Source organism: Chiloscyllium plagiosum, unplaced genomic scaffold (assembly GCF_037043375.1).
Source record: "Chiloscyllium plagiosum isolate Xiang-an unplaced genomic scaffold, Cpla_swu_hap1 HiC_scaffold_34, whole genome shotgun sequence".
NCBI lineage: Eukaryota > Metazoa > Chordata > Chondrichthyes > Orectolobiformes > Hemiscylliidae > Chiloscyllium > Chiloscyllium plagiosum.
In genome coordinates, this window is record NW_028270172.1 from 44,075,362 (window position 1) to 44,090,745 (window position 15,384).

At 40.0% G+C, this 15,384-nt stretch overlaps 1 protein-coding gene across 8 annotated transcripts in view; it reads right to left on the minus strand.

Annotated features, from left to right (window-relative positions):
- LOC122564345 (F-actin-uncapping protein LRRC16A-like) overlaps positions 1-15,384 on the minus strand; it is a 472,988-nt gene that overhangs the window by 252,001 nt on the left and 205,603 nt on the right. For all 8 annotated transcript variants that reach the window (XM_087978643.1, XM_087978642.1, XM_087978641.1 and 5 more), the window contains exons 6-10: positions 13,612-13,709; positions 8,309-8,379; positions 7,773-7,846; positions 2,575-2,650; positions 405-493 (exon numbers count right to left, since the gene is read on the minus strand). In XM_087978643.1, coding sequence (XP_087834769.1) covers positions 405-493; positions 2,575-2,650; positions 7,773-7,846; positions 8,309-8,379; positions 13,612-13,709 — 408 coding nt within the window. The remainder of the gene's footprint in view (positions 1-404; positions 494-2,574; positions 2,651-7,772; positions 7,847-8,308; positions 8,380-13,611; positions 13,710-15,384) is intronic.

Here is a 15,384-nt window from a genome sequence, read left to right on the forward strand (position 1 = left end):
GTAATGTAATCTAATCTAAATCGAAATCGTAAACAGAAGTCCTGCATTTCTTCGAAGTGTCCTCATTGAATTGCTACCTCCATTCCATTAACAGTTTTTCTTTCATGTCATTGTGTACATCACCTACAATCCCATTCAGAAACCAATATGGCTCTGCAATATTTGCTGTTCAGCTCAATGCTAGAATTGGAGAGTGCATGACTTTGCAGCAAACAGTTTGTTAATAATGCATAGATATTCCAAAGATAAATAGAAACATTAGGTTGCAGTTGTAATTGTATGAACATGCGAGGTGGCACACAGAATATCAAAAGGTGTTCTTTAAACAATACTTAAAAGATAATGTTTCAAGAGCCCTGACCTACAGAATTCATTTGAAACAATCAATACTTGAATATACTCACGTTCGGAGTCCTCCATTTTCCAGCACTAGCTCCTCTAAACGTGTCGATCTACCAACAACTCGTAGAATTTGCTCACAAACATCTGTGGACTGAAGAATTAGAAAATGAAATCTGCCTAAATTAAATACAGAAAGAAAAAAAAGCCACAAAGTATTTCCCCCAAGTGTATAAGATCCTCAACTCTGAAGAAGTGAGATCTTGATTTTTTTAAATTCATTTTTTTCATTGTCATAGAGTTATAGCGATGCACAGCGCAGAAACAGACCCTTCGGTCCAACTCGTCCATGCCGACCAGATATCCTAATCCAATCTAGTCCCATCTGCCCATATCCCTCCAAACCCTTCCTATTCATATAGCCATCCAAATGCCTCTTAAATGTTGCAATTGTACCAGCCTCCACCACTTCCTCTGGAAGCTCATTCCATACACGTACCACCCTCTGAGTGAAAAAAGGTTGGTCCTTAGGTCTCTTTTACATCTTTCCCCTCTCACCCTAAACCTATGCCCTCTAGTTCTGGACTCCCCAACCCCAAGGAAAAGACTTTGTCTATTTACCCTATCCATGCCCCTCATGATTTTATAAACCTCTACAAGGTCACCCCCAGCCTCTGACGCTCCAGGGAAAACAGCCCTAGCCTGTTCAGCCTCTCTCCGTAGCTTAAATCCTCCAACCCAGGCAACACAATTGGGTCAGTTCTGGTTTGGATGGTTTTATTAATGTATGATAATTCCAGGTCCATGGAGAAGATTGCAGTAAATCAAACAGGCCATACTTTCCATTGCCTAACAATGTAGATGTATTGACAGTCATAGACAAATCTATTGCTTAACCCATCTGACTAACCACAGAAGGATTAACAGGTAGGGGAACTTTTCTGCAGAAGTGGAAGAAGGTAAACTGCAAAAACTTGAATGTGTTAGAAAAATCAAAAGCAAATGGTGTCTTTAATCCATCACCCCTATTACTTATTTCTTTGTGATTACTAGCAAATCATAAATCTCAATAGATTTCATATGAGCAGCATTAAAAACATCACAGAATATCACTGATGAAATAATTTCAACAATATCATAAAATCAAGAAATTTAACCAAAGTCATACTGGTAAGAGAAAATTGGGAGCCTCATGAATCTGGCTTGCTGAGCTTCATGCAAACATTCTTCAGTATAGCCAGTGCATAATACTTTGTGCTATGAACTTCACAATGCAAACTTATACTATGGTTCAATATAGCGTAATTTTCTAATCACATTTTTACTTTATTGTTGCTCAGTTTCGTTTAACATCTATTCAAGAATGCAGATATTTCATTAACGTTCAACAACTTTTTTGTGCTAAATATCAATAAAAAATCGTTCTTGTACTTCTTGTACATTAATAATTATCAATAATGGAATTTGTTCAATAAATGTGTTACTGATGGCTATAAATATTTTAGATGAAAAAAAAAGCCAAAATGTGACATAAGTATATAAATTGCAATTGTTTTTAGAGTGAGGTGAATAAATTATAGCATTACAAATGCTTATTTTACAAGTCATGACTTAAAACATCATCTCATAGAATAATGTTTGCTATACAACTTGTGCTGGAGGGAGGGGGGGAAGGGAGAGGGAGGGAAGTGGGGGGGAAGGGAGAGGGAGGGAGGGAGAGGGAGGGGGAGGGGGAGGGGAGGGGGGGAGAGAGGGGAGGGAGGGGGAGGGGAGGATGAGTGGGGGGGAGGGGAGGGGGGGAGAAGGGAGAGGGGGAGGGGGGAGAAGGGAGAGGGAGGGGGGGAGAGGGAGGGGGGAAAGGGAGAGGGAGGGGGGAGAGGGGAGAGGGGAGACTGTGGGAGGAAGCCGGAGCACCCGGAGGAAACCCACGCAGACACAGGGAGGATGTGCAAACTCCACACAGTCAGTCGCCTGAGTCGGGAATTGAACCCGGGTCTCTGGTGCTGTGAGGCAGCAGTGCTAACCACTGTGCCACCGTGCCGCCCAATGCAAGCTTGTGTTCCAATGAAAGAGGAAGTCATTAAATTCAACAAAAAAATCTGCAATGACAGATTTATGTTTGGGATCTGACCTGCTCAGTAATACCATCAACTGGTAACATAACATTAGAAATAAACTAAAATACTTAGAGCATGCTGCTGCCTTCTGCTCACTCAGTGTCCAATATATACTCACCAGTTTAAGATCCTTAGAAGAGAGCTTTGTGAACCATTGGTTGTACTCCAGCGCAGCAACAATTGGTATCAAGTCTCTAATAAAAAGTGAATGAAGTTTGATTATTTACAGAAACATTTATCTTTTTGATTTATAATGTAACAATGCTGGCAAATAACTTTCATTCACAGTTCATCACTTGTTCAGGGCCTCTTCATGCATCCAAATTCGCCATACTTGGCTATTAATCATACTGATGATTCCCCCCACGCGGCATTTGATTTTTGTTTACATAACACAATTTTGTAAATTGTTCTGAGACATATTCATGTGTGTCTACATAAAGTTCTCATTATCTTACACCAGAGTTAAAATGCCAGTAAAACTGAACACATTTAAGTCATGCCAGTAGTATACTTGTCTCTGTTAGGTTTATTTCTTTCAACATAATTTACCTAAGCAGACAAGCTAGGATATCAGTGAAGGTCACACTAAGCATACATTTGAAAAGTTTCCTGTTCCACGTGCTTCCCTGCTCTTACTCAAATTTAGAGAGGCTGAATATTCATTCAAGGAATTATATGTGAGGTTAGATAGAGAATGCCATCTGGTTATGGAACTGTCAGAGCAGAGCTCAATTCTCTTCTCACTCAAAGTCCACATTAATATTAAGATTTGAATAGCAATCATTTATACAGTCAAGGGTTTTTCCTCGCCCAGAAACACTAAGACCAATTTTACTACCCAAATTTCTGTCATGGCTATCATCCACTACCTCAGTACAAGGAGGAACTGAAATGAGTAACTTCTGAAACATGAGTTTCATATCAGGTGATGCATTAACCCACGCTAAAGTTCTTTTGTATCTGTTACAAATAAAGCCATATTTAAGAAGGATTTTCATTTAAAGTCGAGCAATTTTTGACATGCCTAGCATTAGCATTACATGTGCAGAAAAAGCATTTTACTGAAACTGATGATAAAACTTCAAATTCGAACGAGTAACAAAATTCTTATACGACCAGCCTGCTCTGGAGAAATCAAAGAGAGATATTAAACAATTTGCAGTAGACTCTCCTGAAACTGGGGTATGCACCTTGTTTTACCTTTCCTTAAAGGCAATAAAGGAGTGCACAATCAACCCCAAATTATCAAAATAAATAATGCTAGAACATTAGGGCCAGGCAACATGTGTGCAGCAATGACCCTTGGTCAGAAAGAGGGCAAAGTTAGAAATGTAATAATTGAAGTAAGTATTTTAGTAAAGAAGTAAGAAATTCACCAAAGGTCTTTAAGATTGCATCCTCCAAACCCATGACCACTACCATCATGAAGGAGAAGGGCAGCAGATACAAGGAAACCTGCAACATCCCCTCCAAGCCACTCACCATCCAGATTTGGGAATATACCACCCTTCCTTCAGTGTTGTTGGGTCAAGAATTCCCTCCCTCATGCCACTGTGGATCTAACAACAGCACATGAAGTACAGCAGTTCAAAAAGGCAGCTTACCAACAACTTCTCAAAGTTAACTAGAGATGACAATAAATACTGGCCTAGCTACAACGGACCAGTCTGCAAGCTAACAGATCTAAGTGAAATAGAGAACATGGCAAAAGAACGAAGGGTATGAAAGGATGGTACGCAGAAGAGATGAAATAACAAAAAGATTAGGCTAAAGGCAATGGTAATGGGACATGTAAAGTCCAGAGAAGTGTGAATGTCAGAATGATGAACAGTCACCCTAAGAAAGGAAGGACAAGAGAAAAACATGCAAAGATAAAGCTTATAAAACAGGGCATCAATTAGGATTTACAATCACCTTATTTCAACTCAATTCTTTTCTCTCCTGGTCACATGTTTTTTTAGATTAGATTACATTACAGTATGGAAACAGGCCCTTCAGCCCAACAAGTCCACACCGACCCGCCGAAGTGCAACCCACCCATACCCCTACATTTACGCCTATACCTAACACTAGGGGCAATTTAGCATGGCCAATTCACCTGACCTGCACATCTTTGGACTGTGGGAGGAAACCGGAGCACCCGGAGGAAACCCACGCAGACACGGGGAGAACGTGCAAACTCCACACAGTCAGTCGCCTGAGTTGGGAATTGAACCCAGGTCTCTGGCGCTGCGAGGCAGCAGTGCTAACCACTGTGCCACCGTGCCGCCCACTAACTCTTTACTCTTCTGATGCCCTCCAGCATTTTAACAGCTTCAAATTTCCTGACTCAAACCATCTCTTTCTTGCCATAAATATTCAACCTCATTGAACAATTTTTCCTTTAACACAACTTACTTTGTCAGAATGGAAGGTACTGCTATGGGTATCGATATATGTTGTACCTACACCTGACTTTGTGAGGCAGTGCTTGTTATAATTCTACTCAGAACTAGTCCTTCACCTGTACCAACATATTTTAGATTACATCTTCACATTTTCCAGCTCTCACCCTAAACTCAAACCTTTCATCAACCTTTTGCTTCAAATTTCCATGGTCCTCTACCTTCACAACTGTCCAGTCCGATCTCTTCCCTTCCTCTTGGCCACTAGTTCAATTGAGCATGGGCCATCGTTTAGAAGAAAGTGAGGACTACAAATTCTGGTGATCAGAGTCAAGAAGTGTGGCGCTGGAAAAGGCATTACTGAAACGTTGATTCTCCTGCACCTCGGATGCTTCCTGACCGGCTGCACTTTTCCAGCGACACACTTTTTGACATGGGCCAGGTCTGCTAAGGGAGTTTTACAATACTGGCTATCATCTCGGAGGGGTAGAGGGTGCTGGGATTAATCATGGCCAAAACCCTGGCAGCTGGGCATTTGGACAGGGTTTGTTACTGAACACAGTCATGACTGGAACTCTACCAGCTGAGGCATGGTGGTGGTGGGGGGGGGGCGGGGGGAAACAAACTGGCAGGAGCAGTTCTGTTGTGTCCAGGAGGATATGGTGGCTGCTATGACAGTCCAGTTGTAATCTGGTGGTTGCATGGTGCTGTTACCTAGTACAATCTTCAGCAGCACTCCCTTTCTCTCTCCCCAGCTGAAGAGATAAAGTTAGTCTATCTCAGGATCATATATCGATTCCAAAATGAGCTTCTGACCTCATTTTCATGTCATTACTAAGATTGCTTTTATTCTAACTCCATAACATTACTGAACTTAGCTCAATAGCTGCTGAAATCCTCATTCATGCCTGTGTTACATTTAGACCTGACCAATCCAACACAATTCCAGCTGGTGTCTCACATTCTATTCTCGACATATCGGAGGTCTTCCAAAATTCTGTGGCTCATGTCTTAATTTGCATCAAATCCGATTTCATTGATCACCTGGGTGGACTTATCCATATATACTGCTCCCTAGCACGTAATATCATTTTATTATTTTTAAATCTTTCATGTCTATGTCCCCTCAACTCTAATCTCCTTCAGCAACATCATCAGACATAATTGACCACTACCACAACTCTGGTACCTCTAATGATAATTACTCCAATTTGTTGATTTGACCTCCTATTACTTCAGCTTTAACCTCTGGAATAACCTCGCTACACATCTCCGCTTCACAATCCACCATTTCCTTCTTTCGGAGACTCCTCGAAATCTATGACTTTGATCAAGCATTTAAGTAATTAGTCTAAACTATGTTCTGGCCTGTTGTTATATATTGTTGAGATGATGCTCTGATGAAGCACTTGGAGATATCTCAGTATGTTAAAAATGTTAATTAACACAGGTTTTCATTATACCAACATTGATGCTTTTGATTGAATGAATTTGTGCAAGTTTCAAATTTTTATAGACAAATCCCTGACCTACACTCAAATCCAGCATTTATTTGAATATCACTCTTCGTTAACGTAAACAGGATGCTGTTAAATATACAATAAACAGACTATGTTCAACAACTAATGCAACATATTGGCCACCTCAATACATTTGGAACCTTAAAATAGAGTTCAAAATGTTCCTGTATAACAGAGCAAAATTTTTCTCACTTGACGTCAAAGTAGGCATAAGCCAGTGAACTTAAGAGTGCAGATTTCCATCCAGTGGGGTGGCTGGCAAACATAACTATACATTCAACATTAGAAGCACTCAGCTTCTACACAGAAAATTCAATGAATTTCAATGCAGAAGAGGTGTCTTTCCATAAATAATCTCGTATGGAAGACATTCAAATTCATTGGGAAATTCATTTCAAACTCTTGGCTGCGAAAGCACATCTTCAACAACATTATAAATGTACATACAGAATCAGCAGTTACAGATTTCAATTGCAGATTGAGCAAATGTACAACCCACACAAATGTTGGCTTCAATGTATTTCTGATTCAACAGCTAATTAAATGCTATCACCAAAGCAGATGCAGGTGTTTACCCCAACTATACAACAAAGTCACTGTGCTATGGGTGAAATTTAGTTTTGGTGACGAGAGTCTAGTCTGCCAAACAGACAATTAACTGGACAGCAGCGAACCCTTCCCTGGAATCAAGGACTCCAGGGCATGAGTTGTGCCAGCTGAAAAATATGTTAGCAGCATTGTTCCACATTAGCATCATTGGGGAAGTGGCTCCTTCTGCCAGATATTCACCAAGGATCACCAAGACCGCTTGGCCACAAGTGGGTAATGGCAGGAGGGGCTTCCAAACAAAAAGGTAGGGGGGAGGTTTCCACTTGCTTTGCCCCAGACCAAAAATTATTTGCTTTTCTGGTTTTCCACATGATATGTGTACCCCCCCACCACAAAGCAAAGACTAGTGGCAGCAGTAAGCAAGGCTGTCCACAAGCCTACTGGTCATGGACTTAACTGGGGCAAAGATGGGAAGGTGTCAAGATCTCCATCTGCCACCATCTTGCCTGAGAAAGTGTCCCACCGCCACAAACTTGCCATGAAGTAGGCATTAAATATTGCTCTGTAACTTAATTTGGTTTGAATATTGCTGTGGAATGATTTATATTAGAACAAAATCCATGAAATAAACCAGGCCCATCAACAGAATTAAACAACTTACCTTTACGTAAATTTTGGAAACATTTTGTTTGCATTTGTAATACAAATAAATTGGTAATCCAGACTGTTAAACTGATGGTCTGGCAGTTACAGCAACATTGGGTTAACAACTTTAGTACAGCTTTTAATTTACTTTTGAGAATGAATTTAGAAAGCTCAGTGAACAGACCAATTTCATTAAGTATAAAGATTAAATTTACCTGTGGTCAAGATGGCTGAAATCTTGTAAGTTCAGTTCCCTAGTGTCCTGCGTAAGATAAATGGTATCCACATCCTTGAAAACAGAAAGCATTTCTATTAGAGGGAAACTAGAGTTATCACCAGATCTGTATGAAGCTTAAATAGAGCTCTTAAGGATAGTCGAATCAAGGGTTATGGGGATAAGGCAGGAACAGGATACTGATTGAGGATGATCAGCCATGATCATAATGAACGGTGGTGCTGGCTCGAAGGGCAGAATGGCCTACTCCTGCACCTATTGTCTATTGTCTAAATGCCTCAAAGAAAAATTTAAGATTCAGGGAAAATATTTTCAGTTTAAAGTTGATCTTCATTTTGCTAGCAATTTCAAGGCACAATAGAAAATAAATAAACCGGTATAAAGTTTCCAGTTACTAGCAAAATCACAAATTACAGAAAAACTGATTCATAAAACCATTTGATCCATTTACACCAGGTGTATTTCCCATAATAATATAATTGCAAGCTTTCAAAGCATTTTGTTGAGTGTTCTTACCCATTGTACTTCCTCCCTATATGGTAATCCAAGCCAGTCACAAACACATGCATACATCTGAGAGAAACCACCTAGAATCAAAAGGTTTCACATGTGACAAGAGAACTGCACATATTTCTAAACATGAACTAAATAGAAAAACACAGAAATGAAGATTAAATAATGAAGGACAAAATTGGACTAACCAGGTGAGAAATGTCCTGGCTTTACATATATATGACAGCTTGTATGCATTCATAAGTTGTTTATGTATGGAGTAACATTAACATGCAGACCCACAGAAACTATTAGATTAGATTCGATTAGATTCAATTCTCTACAGTGGAAACAGGCCCTTCGGTCTAACAAGTCCACACCGCCCCTCCGAAGAGTAACCCACCCAAACCCATTCCCCGAACCTATATTTACCCCTGACTAATGCACCTAACACTATTGGCAATTTAGCATGGCCAATTTACCTAACCTGCATAATCTTTGGATTATGGGAGGAAACCAGAGCACCCGGAGGAAACCCACACAGACATGGGGAGAATGTGCAAACTCCACACAGACAGGCGGGAATCGAACCCAGGTCCCTGGTGCTGTGAGGCAGCAGTGCTAACCACTGAGTCACTGTGCCGCACCAGAACTTTATTGACATCTTCACAATAGGTGGGACAGGCAAGAGGGGCAATAAAGGAAAACACACAAGTCTTGCAATATACTAAACATTTCTGTACTGAAAGAACAATTTCTACGCTAAAATAAAAAATGGGTCACTTGCTTCAAAATTATACACCACATGACTAAACAAACATCAGTGCTTGAAATTTAACAGAGTTTCACTTGTTTCTTTTAGAGTTAGAGATGTATAGCATGGAAACAGACACTTCGGTCCAACTCGTCCATGCCAACCAGATATCCCACATAAATCTCGTCCCATTTGCCTCATATCTCCCTAAACTCTTTCTATCCATATACCCATCCAGATGCCTTTTAAATGTTTTAATTGTATCAGCCTCCACCACTTCCTCTAGCAGCTCATTCCATACACGCACCACTCTCTGTGTGGAAAAGTTGCCGCTGAGATCCCTTTTAAATCTCTTCCCTCTTACCTTAAACCTACACCCTCTAGATTTGGACTCCCCCACCCCAGGGAAAAGACCTTGTCTATTTACCCTATCCAGCCTCAGCCAATCCAGCCTCAGCCAATCCAGCTCAAACCCTCCAGCCCTGGCAATATCCTTGTAAATCTTTTCTGAACCGTTTCAAGTTTCACAATATACTTTCTATGGGAGGGAGACCGGAATTGCATTCAATATTCCAAAAGTGGCCTAACCAATGTCCTGTACAGCTTCAACATGACCTTCCAACTCCTATACTCAATGCACTGACCAATATAGGTCTTCCTCACGCCTTCCTCACTATCCTATCTACTTGTGACTCCACTTTCAAGGAACTATGAACCTGCACTCCAAGGCCTCCTTGTTCAACAACACTCCCCAAGCCCTTCCCATTAAGGTGTATAAGTCCTGCCTTGATTTGCATTTTCGAAATGCAGCACCTCGCATTTATCTGAATTAAACTCCATCTGCCATTTCTCAGCCCATTGGTCCATCTGATCAAAATCTCGCTGTACTCTGAGGTAACCTTCTTTGCGGTCTACTAAACCACCAATTTTGGTCTAATTTGCAAACTTATTAACCATACCTCTGATGTTCACATCCAAATCATTTACATCAATGACAAAAAGCAGTGACCCAACACCGATCCTTGTGGCACACCACTGGTCACAGGCCTCCAGTCTGAAAAACAACTCACCACCACCACCCTTTGTCTTCTATGTTTGAGCCAGTTCTGAATCCAAATAGCTAGCTCTCTCTGTATTCCATGTATCTAACCTTCGTAACCAGTCTGCCATGAGGAACCTTGTCGAACTGAAGTCCATATCGATCAGATCTACCGCTCTGCCCTCATAAATATTGTAATTAAATTCCAAAACAAAAATGCTGGAATAATTTGTTAAATTTGTTTTTCCTTAACATTAGTTGGCTTAAAAAGATGTCATAACAAGTTCCCTGATGAAGTTTCTCCTCGAATCTCTCTCTGAACCTAGCCAGAACTTTGATTCTTAAACACATTAGAAGACACATGAAATGCTCCTGCAATTTCTCGTGACCATACATTACATACTTGAGCATTTTATGGCGCACCACATTTTTTGGAAGTTTCTTCATCGTCTTCTCTCGCAGATACCAACATGTAATTTGTACTTAAAGTAATTCACAGTTAAGTCAGTGCTAGAAATGAATCAGTCATCAAATCTTGAAAGAATGCCCACTTTAATGTGACCTGCTGGCTTTGTGAAATCGATAGTGCATTAACGAACTATCAAAAATCAACACCTGTCTCTGCTAAGGTGCTGCCGTGCTACCCACTTCTTTAAAACAAATGTAAGAGTTTGATGATCAGTTAACCAAGAGAACTTGCTATTTAGAAGTATTTGTGGAACTTTGTAACACCCTGTGACTACTAAAGCCTCTTTCTCAACCTGTGACTCATTAAACCACGCGAAGCACTAACCACAAAATGTGAAATAATACCATCCCTATCCCCCCCATGGCAAGATATCACATGCTGAAACTAATTGTTTCTTTGGGTCATAATGGGACAAAACAGCATCACTATTCGGTACTTCCTTCACTTCAAATGTTTTGAGATTTCACAGACTAGGCCAATTTTGAGCAGGTGACGGGGAAGCAAAAGTGTGACCTAAATCAGAGATGATCCTCAAAAAGTATATAGCAAATTTGTTTCTTTTGCCTCTCATCTCTCAGCTTCAAAATCCCCTTAACTTTGTCCTGCATTTGGTGATGCCTTCATCACCTATTCAGTGACCTGAGTATGTATCACACAATATCATGAAGCAACACTTGTGACTTTTAATTTCAATGCCACATTGAAAGCAATCCTCCAATTCTGTGTAAATTAATGAGCTCTTTCTCTATCTTACTCTAATTAGAATGTCATCTCAGAAGCAGCACACTCCTTTCATCTGCTTCGCACCTGACCCATGATGCTGTAGAACACAGGAGCAGGACAAGTGCTAAATGTTAACTTTCTGATGGTACACCATTTTGTATGTACTCATGGTATACAGTTCCTTGTTCTTGTCAGTTAATTTTAATTGCAAGTATGCATTTGATAAATGAATTATACTGCACTGGTTAAATTTGAAAACAATCCCCTACTGGAAGGTAATGGACAAGTGTCTTAATAGCTGCTTATAATTCAAAGTTTGCGAGAAGATTTGTAGCTCAGGTGCTCGTTGCTGTGGTTCTGTTCGCCGAGCTGGAAGTTTTTGTTGCAAACGTTTCGTCCCCTGTCTAGGTGACATCCTCAGTGCTTGGGGGCCTCCTGTGAAGCGCTTCTGTGGTGTTTCCTCCGGCATTTATAGTGGCCTGTCCCTGCCGCTTCCGGTTGTTAGTTTCAGCTGTCCACTGTAGTGGCCGGTATATTGGGTCCAGGTCGATGTGTTTGTTGATGGAGTTTGTGGATGAGCATCCGCATCCACATCCACGATCCGCATCCACGAACATCAACTAGCCACGAAACGACACGACCAGCTATCCCTAGTAGCCACACATGCAGACGACAAGCAACATGAATTTGACTGGGACAACACTACCATTATAGGGCAAGCCAAACAAAGAACAGCCAGGGAATTCCTAGAAGCATGGCACTCATCCACAAACTCCATTCTGGTAGCAAAACAAAATGCTCAGATCATGCAAAATTAACATGAACCAACAAGAACCAATGTAAAGACATGGTGAGTCACCATAAACCTACCAGAGCATTGGGATTCTCTCTCTCATTAGAGAGAGACAAGTTGCAGTGATCTAACCTGAGTATCACCACACCTCAGGGAAGGGAAGAGGTACAGAAGTAGAGCTCCTCATGGTAACCTCAAACAGCACTGGAACTGCATTGCAAACCAGTTGTCCAACCAACTGAACTAACTGACCTCCAAAAGGCATGGTACAATAAAATGTAGCAGCAAAAAATTCTTCCTCATTGTTGTTGTGCTAAATCAAATGCTCCTATGTGCTAGCAGGTTTAAAAACAATAAACTGTTGTCAGTAAATTTTACTACTGGCTTCAGGAATGGGCAATAAATACTGACATTGACATCTCATGAGAGAACAATGTTTTAAAAAAGCATTGTAACATAATTTAAGGATTGTTACTAATTTAATTCTTGCCACTTCGGAGTGTATGTTCTATATTAGGAATTTCTATTTAGGAGCACATACTGAGCCATGCCTTATATGGGTCCACGGATAGATACAAGAAGGGTAATATTCAGTTCTACTCTACTTCTATTAACGTCAGCATAATATTCCTGATTGAAGTTGCAAGGCCATTGCATATTTACAAATAAGAGGTCTGAGTCTCTTATGGCACAGTGGTAATGTCCCTACCTCCGAGCCAGAAGGCTTTCGTTCAAGTTCCATCTGCTCAAGACTGTGTTATAATACACCTGACTAAAGGTTGACTAAAGATCTAAGACACCTAGTTAGATATTACTAATAGTTAGCCCTTATTTTCATGGGCAGTTTTAATTTTAGTAGACAAATTTCAATAAGTTGGAAGTTGCTCCAATTAAGAATGACAGTTCACTCCAGAAGGTTACCAGATATTCTGAAGAAGCCCAATCAAAAGCTCCTTCAGCTAACATACATAGCGAAGATGCAAACTGAAAAAATCTGATTGTAATCAAAAGTTCATCAAATCTGTAGACATCATTACAAAGTACGCTAATATTTCTGAAAGAAAAATGTGGAAGTAAAAACTTCACAAATTCTCTTAAACCTCATCAAGCATCAAATGCTTATTTCCCCCTTCAAAATAAAATTGTAGCAGACAAACTTGAAGCACTTCAAGTGGAGTAAAATCAAAACAGCAATTTAATATGGAGAACAAATCAAAAAGGCAACGTAGTAGAAAAAACAATAAAAATAAAAATAAAGCTCTTGCACACATTTTATGTAAGGATTTGAATGACAGTCAGCACTTGAAGAACATGGCTTGAGATCTGAAAGTAGTTGAAATTGGTGGATTTTAATGTATTTTCCAGAAGATGTGACTTCATCTTATGAAATGCATATTATTTCAGCAATTGTATTTTTGACTTTTTGGTCAAAGAACAGCCATTTTTATTTGTGACAAGGCGATAATTACCAAACATCTTGTAGTGTTGTTTTTCTACTACTTTAAGTTTCAAAGCAGTGACCCCTAAAATCCACAGTTAGTTTACTTACCACAAGGCCCTGGTTCAGCAATATTCTGACTATCCCACAAGGTCTGCAGAGACGACAGTCGATCTGAAGGTTCCATTGTCACTTTTTTCAATACCCTCCTGTGACATATATATAAAAGAAACAGATAATTCAGAATGCTTGAGGGGAGCAGGAAAATCCCTGAAAATGTGTGGGGTAAACAGATTGACAAACTCAAGTTGAAGGGATGTCGAGCAGAGATGAGTGGGAGGGGTTTTACTGAGTAGCTTGTGGTAACTTCAAGAAATCCATCTGCTTCTCTTGTTCCTCAAGCAATGCTCGAAAGGCGATCTTACCTCATTACAGCTGATGGATTTCCCGCATAGTTAAATTGAATTAAAATTGAATAAGTGTTTAAAATTAAGGCAGGCTGCCTTGTTGCAACATTTAAATCACCAACTTACCTATTGTGAGCAAATTAGTTGCCTACCCCTCATTCTGCTCCAATAAAAAGCAGAAGTGATTCCAGGTTCACATTTCTGGCACTTTAACCTCTTTTCAGACCACAGTCCACTTATTTTTAGAAATCAACACCTCTACAAAATAAATGAAATAATGCTGCCCACTTTATTGCACCTGTGGTTTAAATAATTCACATATTAGCCACTCATTCTTCAGAATATGAAGCAGAATGCTGTGGAAGCAACTGATTTATAGATACAAAAACAGAAGCTTGAATTGTTTAAAAAAACCAGAAGACAGCTCTCTTTAGAGTAAGACATAAAGGTGTTCGAGGAAAACCCAAACGCAGAACCATAATATTTAACTTTATCCTCATGAGATCAAGATCAGATGCAGGCAAATCCTGTTAAAAATAATACATACCGCGAAGCAGTCATTATGTGATACTTTATAAGGTTTTTTAAAAAAAAAAATACATCCATGGGATGAGGATGTCTCTGGCTGGGTCAGCATTTATTGCCCATCCCCTAAATACCCAGAGGACAGTTAAGAGTCAACCACGTTGGTGAGAGTCTGGAGTCATATTTAGGCCAGATCAGGTGTGGATGTCAGTTTCCTTCCCTAAACAGCATCAGTGAACCAGATGAGTTTTTTTACTGAGAATAGACAATGGATACACGTCATCATTAGAGTCTTAATTCCAGATTTATTTTATAGTGAATTCAAATGCCACCATCTTCTATGGCAAGATTTGAACCCCAGAACACTCCCTCGGTCTCTGGATTAACAGTCCAGAGATAATACAACTAGACCATCGCTTCCCCGCTTCACGTGATGCCATTCAGTTCATCATGTTCATTCTTGCCCCAGGATTTCTCCACTTGCACAAAATCTACCCGTCCCATGAATAATTGCAGCTAGCAGATTAGGAAGATGCACTGAGTCATAAATTATATGCTCATCGTGCTGCTGGTATCCACTGTTCATTTAATGAAGATGAAAACCCACATATACCTGGTATCTAATTACAAAGTGACAAATCTTGAGATGGATTTCTTTAAAATTAATCTATTTCTGGGCAAAATAGATAGCTATACATGATTTGAATGAAGTCATTCTCCATGGCAAATTTAATCAGACATCTAAAATAAGGATGAAATAAAATGCAGGAGAATACTTAGCAGATCTGACAGTAACCCTCAGGTCTCACAGTAATGCTAGAAAGAAACACAGAGTGAATACTTCAGGCCAATGACCTTTCATCAGAGCTGGGAAAAGTTAGAAATTTTATCAGCTTTAAACAAGAGGAGAATCAGGGATGGGGAAAGGTGTGAGATAAATAGGGAGATGCAA